Source organism: Eschrichtius robustus, chromosome 7 (genome assembly GCF_028021215.1).
Source record: "Eschrichtius robustus isolate mEscRob2 chromosome 7, mEscRob2.pri, whole genome shotgun sequence".
Taxonomy (NCBI): domain Eukaryota; kingdom Metazoa; phylum Chordata; class Mammalia; order Artiodactyla; family Eschrichtiidae; genus Eschrichtius; species Eschrichtius robustus.
In genome coordinates this window covers 78,908,431-78,928,570 of record NC_090830.1, presented here as the reverse complement: position 1 = coordinate 78,928,570, position 20,140 = coordinate 78,908,431, and the positions used below count along the sequence as shown (strand labels likewise).

The following is a 20,140-nucleotide window of genomic DNA, read 5'->3' as shown; positions in this document are numbered from 1 at the left end:
AAAGGATTTTCCTACAAGAACATAAATTTATGGAAACTGTGTATGTGAAGCATATTTTCTGCATTTCTTTGAATTTTTTTGTTGAATTCAATTTGAAAAGAAATGAATCTTTCTAGCACGCAGAAATTCTGTTTGTCTCCTTTTCTGCAAGACGCTCTCCCCCAAAAAATTCCCTTAATGACCATTTTCTCATCCAATTTAACAATGAAAAAACTCTTTAAAAAAGATCATTTCAAATATGATATATGGAAACCAGTTACCCTTCCAAAAAAATTTTTTTTTCAAATCTTCCTTTGGTTTTTTTCTACCTCCTCTGGTCTTACCCAACACAGACCCTACAGACCTAGAAATCACAAGTGTCTCTGGCCTTCACAAACAAAAAAACATTAAAGTAGTAGGAATATTTGGGGAAGATGGTTTCCCTTTGTATATGCTACTAAAATTTAGTATATACAAAGTGAGACATTTTTATAAAGGTAACATCTTCACAAGAAAAAACACTTGGAAGTGATTAGAATATAAAGTAAAATTTTAAAAGAAAAATTTAAAATCTATTCTAGATAATGCTTCAATCACTTTGCAAAATGATTGAAAAAGCCAAGTTGCAATCTTAATGAAGTTCTACAGAGGGAGCTAGCATCACAAGGAATAAATTTATAATACACAGAACTTCAAGAAAAGACCTATTTGGTTGGAAATACTGGATTTCTAGTCAACATAAGCTCAGATTATCCTCTAAGGTTTTACACCTTAGCCATCAGCCAACCCCCAAAAACCACAGTATTACCTACAAACCATGGTATTTTTCTAGTAAATCATATTAAAACTAATGAAATATAACATCCACCATAAATACAGTTTGTGAAGTAAATGTGTGTTTTAAATAATATTCTTCTAAAGAATTTTTTAGAATCTTCTTTTTCCTAAGTCACTGAACTTAGGCAAAGTAAAAAGCAATAAAAAAGATCTGAAATCAAATTGGAGCATACCTTTCCTACTATAAGAAAAGTAATAGTCTCTCCAAGCCTTAGTTTCCTGTAAAATGGGAATGATTATAATACCTACCTCACAGGGTTGCTGTGAGGATTAAATTAGAGCATAAGAGTAATTAAAGTAATGCCCTCTTTCCTTGCTCTTAAGTGTTATTCAATTTTTCAATACTTTCCAAAAAGAAAACATTAATTATAGTTAGTAGAGAAAATACTAAGTATATATAGTTAGTAGTTTTCAAGAACTAGATTAGCTGCTAACAGATACTAAAAGTTCCCCAAAACTCCTAAATTCATATCATTCCCAAATAGTCTGACTCAATCCTTAAGGGAATATAGACCATGTCGGCATAACCCTTACACTGTTTTTCAGGTAGATATCAGTCATAGCTGCACTCTCAAAATATTCTTGCGTCTGTTGTAGACCAAGAAAAATAAGAATTCAACACAGCAATTTCTACTCTCTCCAACCCATGTTGACCCTAATAAATTCACCCCACTGATACCACATAGTAAAATACTGTCAAGTAAATTATTTGTAGCAAAAGATCAATGAACTACACTTGGACTGAAAAGGTCTGGATAAAGTTTCAGACCCCATCTTACCCTTCCCCACTAAAAAAATCAAAGAGGTAGAAAGCAAAAAAGGCCACTACCATTTTTTTCTGAACAATTTTATGCCTGAAACTCAAAAACTATATTCAGAGGGATTACGGAATAGACTAAAAGAGAAGTAGCTAATTAAAGAAACTACTTGCTTAATGGATAATAATGAAATAGCAAAGCACTAATCTAAACCCACAGTGATATGTGACAGCTAAGCTTCTCTAAGAGCTTAGATATAGACAGCTAAGCTTCTCTAAGAGCCGACGCCAGTTCAAGAGTGTTTTTATAAACATCATCATACTCAAAAAAACCTACATCACAACTAACCTCTATGACTCCTTGTAGATCAAAACTTTTTCACATATATAATTTCATCTAATCCTCATTAAACCTAACAAGATAAAATGAAATTATCACTATATTACAAATGACGATGTTATATTCAAGAGATTAAGTGATTAACCCAAGTATGGTAGTTTTATACTGTGTCAACTAAAAACTACAACCCCCAGAAATTTCCTTCCCTATGTGGTTTTAGGTTGGGATTAGCCACAAGAGAAATTTGTGTACAATTTGGGAGGTACAAGTGAAGCAGCGGCCGTTTCACTCCAAGGGTAGTTACTGGCTAGAGGTAGTGAAGACAGAAAGGTATGGGAGGAATTCCAATTTATCCTTATGTATCCCCACTCCACCTCCAGCTTACCTTTCCAACCAGGCCTAAGCCCATCACCAAATGCTGCACTGAAAACTCACAGAAGTGGTAGCTTCAAAGAGCCAACAATCCACCAACTCTCCTCACAGTTCACTCCAGCAGCTAGACATGCCTAGCTGCTTCTTGAGAGCTCCAATTCATTAATCCACACACCAGGACTGGTTAGTGACTTTTCTCTAATCCTTTCTGGACCTCTACTTCCCTAGTTTTTCTCGCAATGAGTAAGGTTTAATCCCTATAACAGGTTTCTTATTTCTTATTACTCATAGTAGAACTGAATCTTACCTGATACACCAAGGATACAATCTGTGGCAGAACATACATAAACTCAGTTTCTTCTAGTGCTAAATCCAGAGCACCATACATTTCTTCAAAAACAGAAGGTGGTAATTTAGGATTAATCCTTTGAGGCTTTTAAGGTTTTACCACTAACATACATTTTTCATTCATCTATCATATATGCATGAATATAAGACAAAGTTTAATACTAAAATTATCTCTTGTAATGAGTACTTCTTTATGTCAGGGTTAATAATTTTCTTTTAAACAATATTTAAGCAAACCTTTCGAAAGTTTCAAAATCCAGTTATAACAACAGATAAGAAGAAATTATGAAATCCTAGAATTCTAAAGTGAGAGCACAGTCACAAAAGTTCACCAAAGGGGTGAACTCTGGTCACAGATTAGCTTAGAACCATTAGTAGTTGCCTGGAATGAATTCAATCAATGCTAGTTTGGTATTCTTACAGAAGTCACCTGATGATATTAGTAAAAAAAACAAAGAGCAAAGAATTTGAACACACATTTAGTACTTATTCCTGGAGGCACAGCTTCATAAGCACAAATGGTAAATGTTATTGTAGAGCTTTTTAAAGATCAATTTAAAAAGCAATATAGTAAACAGCTACCGTACAAAGATCATGACTATATATTAAAAAATCAACTACAAAAATATTTCACAAACAACAACAACAACAAAAATGTTTCCCATGTAAGAGGCATTTGTAGCTTAGGATAAAATGTCCAATGAAAGGATCATACGTGAAATCAAACAACTTCGATCAAAAAAGATTGCTGTGTTCTAGAGAAAAGGATTCTTCTACTGGTAACAAAGATTATGAAAATTCTGAATGTTCAAACAAATGAGAAGTAAAAAAGAAAAAAGAATTTTAAAATTATTTCACATAATATGTGGTTGTAAAATGTATATAACTAACCTAAATTACAAGTATAAATTTAACTTATTTCATAAACTTCTCTAAAAGCTTTTAGAGTCAACTTGGCCAAAAAGCTTTGTATTATACCATCTCCTTGGAAGAATGAGAAGTGCCTTGCATTTGGAATTCGGGTATACATAGTATACCTGACTCTCCTCAACTCACTCAATGAGTCTGAGGTGGTTTCTAAACCATAATATAATACTGTAAAATTAATCAGCCATTGAGAGCCTTGATATAGCCACTGGGTTCATTATAATCAGTCAGTACTGGGACTTGCACTGAATATCAATCCTTTTTATTTAAAAAAATTATTGTATTTTTAGAGAGCTGCTTGGTGTGATAGAAAAAGCATTTAAATGGGAATCACAAGACTTGAATTCTGGTCCAGCGTTGTCATTAAAGAGCAGTGTAACCTATAGCAAGTCACTTTATCATGTGGATCTCACCCATTCATCATAAAATATGAATAATTAGTTCTAGGGTTCATTTCTAGAATCTTAAATTCTATAATTTAAAATATGTAAAAGAAAGTGGGCCCTGAGAAAGGGACCATAAAAATGTTCATGGTATTTAAAATACTGCAGCTTTTATGAATATTGAAATCATATTAACCATTTAACCTTGTTGGTGGTCCTAGATGTTCTTTATTTCAATTTTGACTTTTCACTTCCCAGGCTTTTTTTTTCTCTTTGGCATTTGCCATGAACAAAATCTAGCAGCTTTATAGGCAATCAGTTCTTACGCTACTCTTACAAGACAATCTTGATATTTTCAAAGAATTATTAAGCCACATCATCAATAATAATGAATTTAAGAGCATATCAGATGTTACTGATTGTCTCTAAGGGCTCTGAACATGTTCTGAAACATGCTACTTAAATACTTAAAAATCTCCCCTGCTGGTTTAGAAATTGGCATTGTTCTCTAAGAAATTATAATATTTTTACACTGAACCAAAAATTAAGGTCTAAGAGTGTCCTTTGGGGCTTCCCTGGTGGCGCAGTGGTTGAGAGTCTGCCTGCCAATGCAGGGGACGCGGGTTCGAGCCCTGGTCTGGGAAGATCCCACATGCCGCAGAGCGGCTGGGCCCGTGAGCCACAATTACTGAGCCTGCGCGTCTGGAGCCTGTGCTCCGCAACAAGAGAGGCCGCGACAGTGAGAGGCCCGCGCACCGCGATGAAGAGTGGACCCCGCTTGCCACAACTAGAGAAAGCCCTCGCACAGAAATGAAGACCCAACACAGCCATAAATAAAAAAAAAAAAAAAAAAAAAAAAGAGTGTCCTTTCCAATACTCCTGCTTTATACCTCTTACATAATTCATTTATTTTCTCCCATTTCATCATAATCCTAAACCAATAAAAACGTAAATATACTTATTCCAAGATAAAATTTTTAAATTCAAGGGGTAATTCTAACAAAATAATTCAATTTTGACATAAAAGAATAGTCAATAAGGAGAATTCACTCAGTAACAAAAGGGAAAATATACTTCATATCTAGAACAGCATAGGGCTTCCCTGGTGGCACAGTGGTTAAGAATCCTCCTGCCAATGCAGGGGACACGGGTTTGAGCCCTGGTCCAGGAAGATCCCACACGCCGCCGAGCAACTAAGCCCGTGTGCCATAACTACTGAGCCTGTGCTCTACAGCCCGCGAGCCACAACTACTGAGGCCGTGTGCCACAACTACTGAAGCCCGGGCACCTAGAGCTCATGCTCCACAACAAGAGAAGCCACCACAATGAGAAGCCCACGCACCACAATGAAGAGTAGCTTCCTCTCACTGCAACTAGAGAAAGCCCTCACGCAGCAACAAAGACCCAACACAGCCAAAAGTAAATATATAAAATAAATAAATTAGAACAGCATAAACTGCTTGTAAAAATTCATCCTTTATCTTGGGAGCTATCTTGAAAAGCCAAGTAAATAAATGTGAATCTCTTTTAAGAAGAGGCTTTCCCCATGCTTTATGTAGTACAGCAAACTGAAAAAAATTCTCAGATATCAAGTTATTTCTGTCTGTGTTAAGTGGCATGGATACTTCTGAATTTATTTATATTTGCCTTTGGAATTTGTCTCTTACTCCAGCCAATTTTTATCTTTCCTTATCTCAATCTATATGTTCTGATCTCAATATTCTATTCAATGTAATACAGAATTTAGATATTCATAAATGAAAAGGGTTCTATCTTCTATAACTGCGGATATGTCCAACAATAAGAAAACCCACTATTACAAAATCTCCAATTACGAAACTGTTTTAAAATGTGAAATAATATTAATTGGAGAATAAGTCTACATTGATAAATGAAGTCAGTATCTTTCCTTTAAATAGTGTCTAGCATAGCAACTGGTAAGTAGGCAAAAAAAATATTTATTCAATGAAATAGTGATATTTTTCTAGTTTATTTTAAATATCTCCACTTAGAAAACTAAATCTCTGACAGACTGAGAAAAATTTGTAGAAGACTAATGGAACCAGTTCATTATTGGACCACATACAGAGCAAAGTATAAGTTCCATAGTTTGGGATTAATCAGATCACAAATTTAATTTCTTGGTCTTCCCTACTTAAAAATTATCCCTCAGAATCTTCAGTATGTAGAAAAACAGAAAACAAGAACCTGAGAAAAACCATTATGCTTAAAGAAGCAAGTGTCACTTTCGTTGCTGACCAATCTTCCCTGTTTCCTTGCATGTCAGTCTTCCCCAGACAGGGAAATAACAAGTAGAAGTATGAGGCATGAGTGGCTAAGTGTATATGGAATCTGAATCACAACATCTGGGGAACTAAGAATATTTTAAATAAAAGCATAGTTAATATTTACCACATAAAGTAATATCAAAATAATTAGAGTTATTATACTCTCCCATTGGTATACAAAGAATCAAGGTACGCTTTCAAAACGCCAGCTAATGTAATGGTGCCCATGCATTTTTACAATATCATGATGAATCAAGATTATCTTCAGCAGATTAGAACTAAGAAGCAAATAACGTTTTAGGAGAAAAAGCATGGAATTATTAATTGGATAATTATTTTTGTTTTATAGCTACATTTCTTATGATATTTTTAAAAGCTTGGTCTTGAGCACAAAGAGATCTTAGCTATTTTAAGTGTAAAAACACAAATGAAATTATTTATGAGCAGCTTTCATGAAGGGCTGGTGTTGAGTTTTTTTTAATTAATATTCTGCTCTTATAGGGGCATACTCATCTAAGAATTTTCTTTAGTGTACAGGTCAAAAACTACAAAGCAGAGAGCCAGCAGCCAAAAGAATTAAGATAATCAACCAATGCCAAATCAATCAAGCATATACTAACAAGTGTAAGATCCTTGTTATATAAGCACTTGTCATTAAGAAACAAGAATTCATGTTATACTTAAAAAAAAAATTAACTTGTACCCTTTCAACCTTTAGACGCTCATTATGTTTCTTAACTTAGTTCACCAATTATGATTATAAAATAGAAAAAGTTCATCTTGTAATAGATAAGTATATTTAATAACCAATTAAAATTTAGGGAATTTATAATTTCTTTCATTCTTTCTTTTTTATGGTTATAGAAATAACACAACCCATTAGAAAAGCACACATAAAACACACCTAAAGGGCTTCCCTGGTGGCGCAGTGGTTAAGAATCCGCCTGCCAATGCAGGAGACACAGGTTCGAGCCCTGGTCTGGGAAGATCCCACATGCCGCCAAGCAACTAAACCCGTGTGCCACAACTACTGAGCCCGCATGCCACAACTACTGAAGCCCGTGCGCCTAGAGCCCATGCTCCACAACAAGAGAAGACACTGCAGTGAGAAGCCCACACACCACAACGAAGAGTAGCCTCCACTTGCCACAACTAGAGAAAAGCCCGCATGCAGCAACGAAGACCCAACGCAGCCATAAATAAATAAATAAATAAATAAATAAAATAAAACACACATAAAAGTACAAAGAAAAAAATTAAAATTAACCCATTACCAATCACCCACAGATCTACTATTCTACTACAATTCTCTTTCATGATATTTACAAGCAATCTTTTTCACCTACTTAAATCATCACGATATTAAATATTTTCCTAAAAACATTTTAATAACTGCATAGAAAGAAAAAAACAAATACCATATGCTAACACATATATATGGAATCTAAAAAAAAAAAAAGGTTATGAAGAATCTAGGGGCACTACAGGAATAAAGACGCAGACCTACTAGAGAATGGACTTGAGGACATGGGGAGGGGAAGGGTAAGCTGGGACAAAGTGAGAGAGTGGCATGGACATATATACGCTACCAAATGTAAAATCGATAGCTAGTGGGAAGCAGCCGCATAGCACAGGGAGATCAGCTTGGTGCTTTGTGACCACCTAGAAAGGTGGGATAGGGAGGGTGGGAGGGAGGGAGATGCAAGAGGGAAGAGATATGGGGATATATGTATATGTATAGCTGTTTCACTTTGTTATAAAGCAGAAACTAACACACCACTGTAAAGCAATTATACTCCAATAAAGATGTTAAGAAAATAAAATAAAATAAATAACTGCGTAATATTCCACAGAGTTAATTTAGTTAATTGCACTAGAAAAAGAGAATAGTTCATTTAAGATTAATCCAATAGTATGGCACTTGCCTTTTAAGAGAATTGAAAATTTTGTGTTTTCTGTAAAATGTGTATATATTAAGTATTAAAACACAGGTCATTTGGCTCCTAATAAGATTTAGACTCCTTTCCAACATCATTTTTAATTGAAATAAAGTAATTAAAGCAAAGAGTAACCTAGAAAAGATGTGATTTTTTAATGCTAAATAGTGACAAAAGAAAAGGCCTAACCTGAAAATCTGCTTCAATCAATAAAATGTATTTTTCCTGTCATAACGCCATACAATTTTTTTTTCCAGAGCACTTCCATTAGATTAAAAATTTGAGGGGCTTCCCTGGTGGCGCAGTGGTTGAGAATCCGCCTGCCAATGCAGGGGACACAGGTTCAATCCCTGGCCTGGGAAGATCCCACACGCCACGGAGCAACTAAGCCAGTGCGCCACAACTACTGAGCCTGTGCTCTAGAGCCCGTGAGCCACAACTACTGAGCCCATGTGCCACAACTACGGAAGCCCACACGCCTACAGCCCGTGCTCCACAATGAGAGAAGCCACTGCAATGAGAAGCCCACGCACTGGAAAGAAGAGTAGCCCCCGCTCTCTGCAACTAGAGAAAGCCCGCGCGCAGCAACGAACACCCAACACAGCCAAAAATAAATAAATAAATAAATAAATAAATAAAATAAAATTTTTAAAAAAAAATTTGAGCTATTAATCTATCATCACACTACATGCCTTGAAGAGTTTCTCTAAGAATTATGACAGATTTAAGCTAAATATCTACCTCTCTTTTCCAGTCTGTGGTATGGCCTAATGATACTCATTTTAACCATAACTGGCAAAGATTAGGGACATCACTAATTTTCCTACACAGCTAAATATGTAGTTATGGTAGAAAAATAATAACTCCAATATACTTTTAGTGATAAATGCTAACTTATAAAATAATTACTATGTAATATATTCAAAGAGGAATAAAAATCTGTAAGAAGAATGATAAGAAAAAGTATATAACAATCAAATCCAGAAGATATTCCAAGTGGCCTAACATAAAAGAAAGAAAATTCTGGAAAAGTACATATTATTTACACTCAGCTAGTATGTTTTATACCTGATACTGTTAACGAGACAGGATTGCCCTACCAAAGGTCTGCTACGGAATATCCAGAAGACGTATTAGGCACTGTGAGAAGAAAAAAATCATCTATCCAAATTTAACACATTCTAGGTGAAAATATAATTTGAAACCCTCAATCTTTTGTTTCGAAATTCATAGTCATAAAGCAAGGCTGGTATTAAAATTCATTTGGCCTAAAGACAAGCAAAACTCCTTCACTGAGAACTACAAAGCACTGCTGAGAGAAATTAAAGATGGACTAAATACTGTTAAAATGTCAATTCTCTCTCAAATAGATTCAACATCCCCATGATAATCCCAAAAGGTTTTTCTGAGGAAATTGATACGCTGATTCTAAAATATATGGCAATGTAAAGGCTCTAGTACATCCAAAGCAATCTTGTAAATGAAGAACGAAGTGGGAGGACTTACAGCAACTGACTTCAATACTTACTATACTGTGTGACTAGCATAAAGAGTGACAAGTAAATCAACGGAACAGGATAAACCCATATTTCTAGTTATTTTATTTTCAACAAAGGCATCAAAACAATTCAGTGGACAAATAAAGTCTATTCAGCAAATGGTGCTGAAATAACTAGATATCCATATAGATAAAGGAGAATGAACATCGACATCTACCTCACATCATATACAAATATTAATGCATAATAGATCACAGACCTAAACAAAACAGCTCAAACCATACAGTTTTTAAAGAAAAATATAAATAAGAGTATCTTCATAAATTGAGGGCAAAGGTTTTTTAGATGAACAAAGTAATAATCATAAAGGCAAAAACTGATAAATTAGACTTTATAAAAATTTAAAACTTGCTTATCAAAAGGCACTATTAAGAAAAAATGGTAAGCCTGGGACTGGAGAAAAAAAATTGTAAAACATACATCTCACATTGACTGGTATCCAGAATATATATAAAGAATTCCAACAACTCATCAATAAAAGGCCAAAACAATCTAATTTTTTTCATCAGCAAAAGATGTGAACAGACTCTTCACCAAAGAAAATATACATGGCCAATACGCTAATGAAAAACTACTCAATATCATCAGTCATCATGGAAATGCAAATTAAACCACTCTGAGATACCATTACATATCCACCAGAATAGCTAAAATTAGCAAGACCAACAAATACTAAATGTTGATGAGGATGTAGAGCAACTAGAACTCTCATATATTGCTGGTAGGAATGTAAAACGGTACCACTTTAAAAGAAAATCTAGGGGCTTCCCTGGTGGTGCAGCGGTTGAGAATCCGCCTGCCAATGCAGGGGACACGGGTTTGAGCCCTGGTCTGGGAAGATCTCACATGCCGCGGAGCAACTGGGCCCGTGAGCCACAACTACTGAGCCTGCACGTCTGGAGCCTGTGCTCAGCAACAAGAGAGGCCGCAATAGTGAGAGGCCCGCACACCGCGATGAAGAATGGCCCCTGCTCGTCGCAACTAGAGAAAGCCCTCGCACAGAAACGAAGACCCAACACAGCCAAAAATAAATAACTAAATTAAAAAAAAAAAAAGAAAATCTAGTAGTTCCTTATAGAACCAAATATACTATTACCCTAGTGACTCAGCAGCAAATCTATTCCTGAGTAATTATCCGTGAGAAATAAAAACATGTTCACAAAGACTTATACAAAAATATTAACAGCAACTTTATTCATAGTAGCCAAACGAAAGGAAACAGCCTAGACATCCACCAATAAGAGAACAGATGAACCATGGAATGTTAATCAGCAATAAAAAAAATTAAATAATATATGCAACAACATGAAAGAATCTAAAAAATATTATACTGAGTGAAAGAAGTATTATATAAAACATAACGTACATATGATTCCATTAATAAGAAATTCCAGAACAGGAAAAACTTAATCTACAGTAGAAAAAAGTCATAGAAAGGGTTACCTCTCGGAGGGTAGGAGCAGAGAGTGACTACAAAGAGGCATAAGGGAATTTCTTGATAGAGGACTGGGTTACAAACATTTATGCACTTCTCAAAACTCAGCAAATGTACACTTAAGATTTGTGCATTTCACTGTATGAAAATATTTACAGGTAAAGACAAAAAACTCTAAACTATTGAATTCTAGGTGATGGTATGCATGTTGAAATATTTATGGGGAAACATATTGATGTCTGCAATTTACTTTTGAAAAGCATTCAAAAAGCAGATGAAGTAATGGATAGACAAAAGAATGGATAAGGTGAAAAAGAGAGTAAAATGTTAATGATAAAATCTAGGTGGTGAGTATATGTGTAATTATATACTATACATTTAAAATTTTTCATAATAAAATCTAAGAAAAAAAATCAGTCTATCCATGAGGGTGAACTATATCACAGACAGCTAAAGAAACTGTAAATGAATTAACACATTCATATGGGTTACATATTAAATAATATGAAAATATTCACAGTATTGCAGTTTTCTGGTATTTTTAATATTGGTCATAGTCTCCAAGGGCCAAAGGAACCTCTAGGTTGACTACCTAATTCCCAAAACAGAAAAGTTCTGTTACCAAACCTTTAAGTAAGCAACCAACCAATGGTACAGTGACAATCACCTACCCTCATTGACTAGGCAGTAAAGAAAGAAATTATATAAAATTCCTTAACAATAAATTTGAGAACCCACGATGGAGATTATAATCAAATGAAGACATAACAAATATAAAAATACTGATGAAAGGCTAGCATAACAATGGGATATATCAACTCTAAGAACTCTTAAATCCTTTTCTTACACATTGAGCCTACCATTTTACGATTAACACTTACTATAATCCCTTCTATAAGACAGAAGAAAGAAAATAATTTGGAAAAGATTCAGGACAGAGTTTTTAAATAGCACCTTAAAAAGTACTCAGAAAAATCATTACTTAACCTTGAGAAGAAAATAATAGTCTTGAAGCACTCAATCTACAGAAAAAGTTATTCTCCATAACTTGAGTACAAATGAAGATTACATTTAAACTAAACCACGAGGGACTTGAGTTAGATATTAAAGTATCTTTAACATAAGGGAGTGTCAAACACTAAGGAAACTCCCAAGGAAGTTTGTAAAATTCACCAATGTATTTACAAAAAGGACAGATAGAACCTTGACTATCATCAATAATAAGCGCAGCCCGTACAACACTGTAAATCAACTATACTTCAATTAAAATAATAATAGTAATAATAATAAGTGAGGTCCAACCTGTAGGTGTAGTTAGCCTCAAATTCCTCAAACTTAATTCTACATTATTATTTGACATTAGGTGTTTCAATAATAATTACAATTATCAGAACTTTCTTATGCACAATGGAGAAAAAAAAGTAGCCTACTAGAAAACAGAAGCATATACTTTATTTTAGCGTCCCTCTTTGGACAATCCTATGATATTGAAAAGAGATGAAATTTTTTTTTTTAAGATTTTTTTTTTTGATGTGGACCATTTTTTTTCGAGTCCTTATTGAATTTGTTACAATATTGCTTTTGTTTTGTATGTTTTCGCTTTTTAGCCCTGAGGCATGAGGGATCTTAGCTCCCTGACCAGGGATCGAACCCACACCCCCTGCATTGGAAGGCGAAGTCTTAACCAATGGACCGCCAGGGAAGTCCCAGAGATGAATTTTTAAAACTCCCAAGTCTGTAACTTTTAACTAAAAACCTCACAGTTCCTGTGAGGTAGTAATCTTTTTAGATACTACCACAGGGCAGAAAAATAGCAACAGAGATATCCCAGAATCATGTATACAGCTATCCTACCTGAAAGATAGGATCCTACAAACATTAAAATTTTTTAAAGGAACAAAATTTTATTCACATTTAAAACTTTATATTTAAAGTGTTTTACTGTGTGCTAAACAGAGTTAGGCATTTACTTTTTCATAAGACAGCAAACAAAATCATATTTCTCCACCTTAAGCACAGGGTGGAAGTCAACTGAGCAAGAGCCAAAATTAACAATGACAGTTTAACATTTTATCTGGGGAAAGAAAATGAAACGACCTATTTCCGAATATGCCCTTAGTCTAGAGGATGGGATACAATACTCCATATTCTAATGTGTGCATAGGAAGAATTATTTCCTGTGTTAACCTTCTGTAGTTTAAATTATCCTAATCCTACTAGGATTAAGATCATAATATTGATTACATCTTTATATTTTATACCCCACAGAATTTAAAAAATCAGATTGTTTACATGCATCTACTCCATAGACAGAGTAAATTATGTACAGCCTAGAGCTTAATGCACTTACAGTTCCTTGTGTTTCTCTTCAGCCAAGATTTGGTCATTCAGTTTAAGAGAATACCTGTTAACACAGAAACAAAAATATACTGGTCATATAAACATATGTTTGCCTCGTGGACATCTGACTGTGGTATCAACATACAGCCAGTTGACCCCTATCAAATAAACACTACCACACTGTTAACAGGTCTCTATCTTAATTGATAAAACATTTAAAACTGCCTAAGTTCTTTTTTTTTTAGTATTTATTTATTTATTTAGGATGCACCGGGTCTTAGTTGAGGCACGTGGGACCTTCATTGCAGCACACAGTATCTTTTAGTTGCAGCATGCAGACTTCTTAGTTGCGGCATGTATGCGGGATCTAGTTCCCTGACTAGGGATCGAACCCAGGCCCCCTGCATTGGGAGCACGGATACCCAGTGGACCACCAGGGAAGTCTCCCAAAGTGCCTAAGTTCTCTGATGGTCTATTAGTTACTTCCACAGACACCACCTCAAGAACTAAAGGGAGATGAACTTGATCATGCTTTAAAAATATGAGTTATCTTCAATATTCTTCTGTAGTGAATCATCTATGTTACTTTCACCCAGCAGTTCAAAATTCAAGAGACTACTACAATGTTAAGTATTTAATAGTTCACAAAACAATATGAAGTTATTCTTTTATTAAATACATAGCAAACATCTATGTGTACCAGACTATGTACTAGGTAGTGAGACACATGAGGAAAAGTAAGTTTTGGAGTTCTTGACTAAGCCATTTACTAGCTTAATGACCACAGCCAATTCTTTCACCTCTTTAAGTCTAAGTTTCCCTGGCTATAAAATAGAGGCTACCATAAATATTAGAACAGGGATCTTCCAATATCATATATTTATGCTACTGAAGGTAAACAGACTCTCTGAGGAGTACACAGAAATAGATAAACAACAATGGACAGGTCTTCAATTTCCACTTGTATTCATTCCTTTCCTAAAACTAATCTGCCTGACAATGGATCAGAGGTCCAAACGGAGAGGTCATCCAAATTCTCCTGACTTGACTCCCCTTCCACAAGTCTTTACTCACTTTATAAAAAGAATGGCATACCTCTCGTCCATCCTGACTGAAACCGTACTGCATTGCCTAGGTATAAAAATCTCTGAAGTATTAAACAAGGAATGATTCATAATATTTTGTCTGCAAAGCCTTCTTTACTTAAAGTACTATAAACTGACTATAGGGCTTCCTGTTCTATACATTATTACTGTAAAGAATGAAGATAGAAATTAAAAATGAGTAATTGTGATAGGATGTTCTATTTTCAGATATATTATAGAATGGGGCAGAAGTTGGTTACAATTTTCATTTAAAAAGTTCATCATTTCTAGCCCATGTTCATCATCAAAGAATACATTACTTTTCAGGGAGAGTTCTGTGAAGCAAAACTCAGAGTTTCTAAAAAGAACAAGAAAGACAGTTCTTCCAAGCAACACACTTTTAAAACAAGTCTCCCTGCCTTCCATTTATCTACCAAGGATTAAATATCAAACATGGTTGTCACAGGAACACAAATCAAATCATTTATTTGAACTGAAAAATAAAGTCAGACTTCTTATATCATGAAAGTAAATCTGATTGGTTTGACAATGAAAGAACAGTTTTGCCAACAAGGTTCCAAGACAGACAATGGCTTTAAACTGAATAAATGGCTTTGGTTAAAACATGTTTAAGGCACCTGATAAAAACATCTTATCAAAAAAATATCCTTTTGACATAGGTATACTGAAGTTAACAATACTTAGCTTTTCTCAATACCTCCTGAACAATACCTATAAGTAAAACACTAACAGGTATAATTACTACCTAATATAATTATATTAAGAAGACTTAATAAAGCCTTTTTTGGTGTACTTCCCGGAATTGTATGCCTCTAATGACTCTAATGACCCTGGCAAGTCAGGTGGTTTCTAGTCTTTGCTTTCAACGAAACTGAAGAAGGACTTAAATTATCAGCTGACAGATAAATAAAAATAATTTTGATGATAAATCATTTGATGACAGAAGAGTTCAAATAACTGAGTGACAACTGCTGAAACAAAACTGTGCATTACCATTCAATTAATTATGTAAACAAATTGCTCAGAATTTACACCTCTTAAAGAAAAAAGGGGGAAATAAAATTGATGTTGACCATTGTCTTATTGCAGCATTGAGTATTATTTATCTACAAAAGGTTGAATTAATTGAAAAACATTGAAGATCAGCTTCACCCATCTCATTCAAACATGCATTTCCAATAACTTCTTATTTTCTTGTTTAATAATGATTTAACATTTTAATACATTTATGTTGTTTTACTAACTATATGCTAATTACAATTTAAAAACTAGGAAATTTTTTTAAACTTGACTTCACATATATATATGTTGCAGAGATATACAATAGTGTGATCAATATGCACGAAAGGCTTTCATGCATAAAAATATATTGCCTTCATAATGTATGCATAGTATATTACATGCAAAACATAATCCATGCATAAAAATACACCACATAAGGATAAAATCTGGTGGGGAAAAGTGTAATAGAGATACAAATTTAAACAGAGAAAGGAATATAAATTTTTTAAATGTTTAAAAAGAGCCTGTTTGTGTCTTTTTATAAATGAATAATGGTAGATATCAAACCACAATGGTATTTAGCATCCACTAAGAGTGATTTATCAGTTTTATTTAATGTTACAATATAAAAATCATAAATATTAACTTAATGAGTGAGGAAGTACTTGTTCATCAAAATATTTTTATGGAAGTTAAAAAGTTTGCAACCAGTGGATTTGATGATATCTATGTCTTAGCAAAGTGCTTGGTACATATAAAATAGGAACTCAATCAATGTTACTTTCCTTCTTTCTCTAGCTGGCTAGTAAAAGAGAAAGAACAAACATTTCTTGCCCTTAAGGACCTCACAATTTAGTAGACAAATCAGAATAAAAGTAACTGCTCACAGTGTGATAAGTATTACAATAAAGTTAAGTACAATGTATAATGTTTATTATAATAAACAAAAGAGGGAGTAATAAGTCTCCTTCATAAGAGGGTCAAAAAATGGACAGCTTTTATCTGTTGCCCAACTTTCTCTTCCTCTCCCATTTCATCTCTTCTTTGCTCCTTCCCCATGAACAACCTTCCCTTTTAAAGTCTGAGGACAAGAATCTGAAGGGAATAGTTAAGATGGCCCGTAAAAAAGATCCATAGTATAGGCAAGAAGCAGACTAGGATAGCCTAATTGTGATCAAATCACCCAAAGGGAAATTCTACTCTCCAGATTCACAGAGTACATCTTCAGGTCCTCAACAATAAATTTGCAAGATCCATTTTGCACTATCCTCCAGGCAAATTAGTTCTCTAACCCCAAACTTCAAAATGTTCAGTCTTCCCATAGTATTTCTTTCTCTGATCTGATATTCCCCTGCCCCAAACCAGGGAATTTTCCATCAGATCTCAGTAACCTTTACTTTTCTTCATCTTTGCTGCTTTTTATCAATTTTATCTTGCTTATCTCTTCCTTGACTCTTGCACCCTTCTTCTTAAGAACCTGACCTATACATATACTACCCAGAATCAGCCAAACTGCTAGGTTTGAGGACACAGTTATATACTAAAAGGACTGCCTCAAATTTATTTTGGAAGTAGGCAAGATATAAATTAGAATTATAAATGTAAAAGTAAATATACCATCAGGTCCATAATTCTTACTAATGAAATGGAGCTATTTCTCACTGAAACATTTAATGTTAATGTTTGTTAAATGTTTGTTTAAATGTGGGGCTATAATTATATGTAGTTCTTATTTTCATTTAATGTATGCTGTTCTGCCAACCTAACTGCTGTTGGCAGAAAAAAAAGATACACAGCCTTTTGAATCTATTACATTTAACTTATTCTCTGAATATTCAGTTTTAAATTACTAAACGTCAAAAGGAAAATTCAACTTAGTAGGAAGTAGAAAGTAGAGCGCTATACTTCAACTTTCTACTATGTCTTTTCCAGAATAATACAAAGCACAGACTATTTTTCAGTTGGGTTTTGTTTCCTAAAAACGTGATTAAACAGATGTTCTGCTTTTATATCCATTTCTTGATTCAAACATGAACATAGTCCCTAAAAAAGCCAGAAGACAGCAAAATGGTATAGTGGTAGTTCTCAACCTTTTTTCTACCTGAATTCACCAGAGGGAAAAGAAATACACACCAATCAGCAGAAAATGAGGAAGCAGGAGAGAGCACAGGGAAGGGCCCTCTTTACCCTGCCTCTAGTCTCCACAAAGAGAGCCTCTGAGTCAATGAAACTACATTAGACTGAAAGTCTAAGACCTGTGTCATTGTCCTGATTCTGCCATTAAGTAGACAAGCCATTTAATTCCTCTAAAGAGGATAAAACTACCTATGTGACAGGGTTGCTATGTGGATCAAAAAAGATAATACTTCAGGGGGCTTCCCTGGTGGCAGTGCAGTGGTTAAGAATCCGCCTGCCAATGCAGGGGACACGGGTTCGATCCCGGGTCTGGGAAGATCCCACATGCCACGGAGCAACTAAGTCCATGTGCCACAACTACTGAGCCCGTGTGCCACAACTACTGAAGCCTGCGCCCCTAGAGCCTGTGCTCCGCAACAAGAGAAGCCACTCCAATGAGAAGCCCACGCACCACAACGAAGAGTAGCCCCCACTCGCCACAACTAGAGAAAAAGTCCCCAGGCAGAAACGAAGACCCAACACAGCCAAAAATAAATAAAATAAACAAATTCTTAAAAAAAAAAAAAAAAGATAATACTTGAAAAGGGCCCAGCACATTATTTAACAGGTATAAATGCTCACCCCTCCCCCTTTCTTGGAATGCCTCCACCTCTACCAAATGAATAATTAAATTAGCTCAAAAATAGATTGGGGGGGTCGTTAAAGTGTTTCACTTGTTCTGAAACAACTGCACAACTACAAATTTCCATTAAGGAAACATCAGACAGTTGTATACAAGGATGTCAACTAGAGCATAATTTATGGAAAAGTAAAACTGTAAACTATTACACCATCCAAAAAGTACCCAACTGCATCAGTAAATCACAGTTCAACCATGGGGAAATGGTTCAATATTGTTTTTTAAAAAAAAAAGGAGAGGGACTTCCCTAGTGGTCCAGTGGGTAAGACTCCGTGCTCCCAGTGCAGGGGGCCCAGGTTTGATCCCTGGTTGGGAAACTAGATCCTGCACACATGCTGCAACTAAGAGTTCGCATGCCACAAGTAAGAAGTCCGCATGCCACAACTAAAAAAAAGAAAAATCCTGGAACTTCCCTCGTGGCGCAGTGGTTAACAATCCACTGCCAATGCAGGGGACACGGGCTCGATCCCTGGTCCGGGAAGATCCCACAGGCCGCAGAGCAACTAAACCTGTGCACCACAACTACTGAGCCTGTGTGCAACAACTACTGAAGCCCGCAGCCTAGAGCCCGTGCTCCGAAGCAAGAGAAGCCACTGCAATGAGAAGCCCGCGCACCGACGAAGAGGAGCCTCCACTCACTGAAACTAGAGAAAGCCCATGAGCAGCAACGAAGACCCAACGCAGCCAAAAATAAATAAATAAAATAAACAAATTTATAAAAAAAAAATCCCGCATGCCGCAACTAAGACCCAGCGCAGCCAGAATGAATGAATAAATGAATGAATAATTTTTTTTTAAAAAAGAAAAAGATTGCAATATACTCCCAAAAAGAATTGGAAACATATATATCAAAATATTATATATCATTGCATATGATTTTTATTTTTGTTTTTAAAATGTACATAATAAGTATATTATTTTGAAATTAGAAAAAATATATTAAAAACAATTACAGGGCTTCCCTGGTGGTGCAGTGGTTGAGAGTCCGCCTGCCAATGCAGGGGACACGGGTTCGAGCCCTGGTCTGGGAGGATCCCACATGCCGCAGAGCAACTGGGCCCGTGAGCCACAATTACTGAGCCTGCGCGTCCGGAGCCTGTGCTCCGCAACAAGAGAGGCCGCGATAGTGAGAGGTCCGCGCACCGCGATGAAGAGTGGCCCCCGCTCGCCGCAACTAGAGAGAGCCCTGGCACAGAAACGAAGACCCAACACAGCCAAAAATAAATTAATTAATTAATTAATTTAACCAAAAAAAAAAAAAAACGTACCGATGACTGAGCCGCACCCCACAGCAATTAAATCTGAATGTCTACAGATAGGACCCAGTCCAGACACTATATTTAAAAAAAAAAAAAAAAAATTACATACAACATTTTAGAATGTGGTTATGATACTCATCTGGATACAGTTTCCACTTAAACTTTTCAACCAATGAACCTGTAAGCCTCCAAAGATTACATGACAACTTTTCTTGTACAAAAAAATTTAAATAAATTTAATTTAAATACTTTATTATATAAATATTGACAGCAACAGGTGACAAGTAAGTAGGAAGAAGGGAAGTGGGAAGGGAGGGAAAAGGAGGGGGAGAGGGGACACAGGAGGAGGGGAGAGGAGAAGGAGAAATACTTCCCTCAATCCTGTCTGAGCTATTTAAGGAAGACACTCTTGAAGCAAAAAAAAGAATAAAATCCAATAATGGCATTCCTACCATG

The 20,140-nt window shown here is 35.3% G+C and overlaps 1 protein-coding gene across 4 annotated transcripts in view; it reads right to left on the bottom strand.

The window, feature by feature from the left end:
• Positions 1–20,140, bottom strand: part of ADK (adenosine kinase) — a 511,904-nt gene that overhangs the window by 428,307 nt on the left and 63,457 nt on the right. For all 4 annotated transcript variants that reach the window (XM_068547943.1, XM_068547942.1, XM_068547940.1 and 1 more), the window contains exon 3: positions 13,513–13,566. In XM_068547943.1, the coding sequence (XP_068404044.1) occupies positions 13,513–13,566 (54 nt within the window). The remainder of the gene's footprint in view (positions 1–13,512; positions 13,567–20,140) is intronic.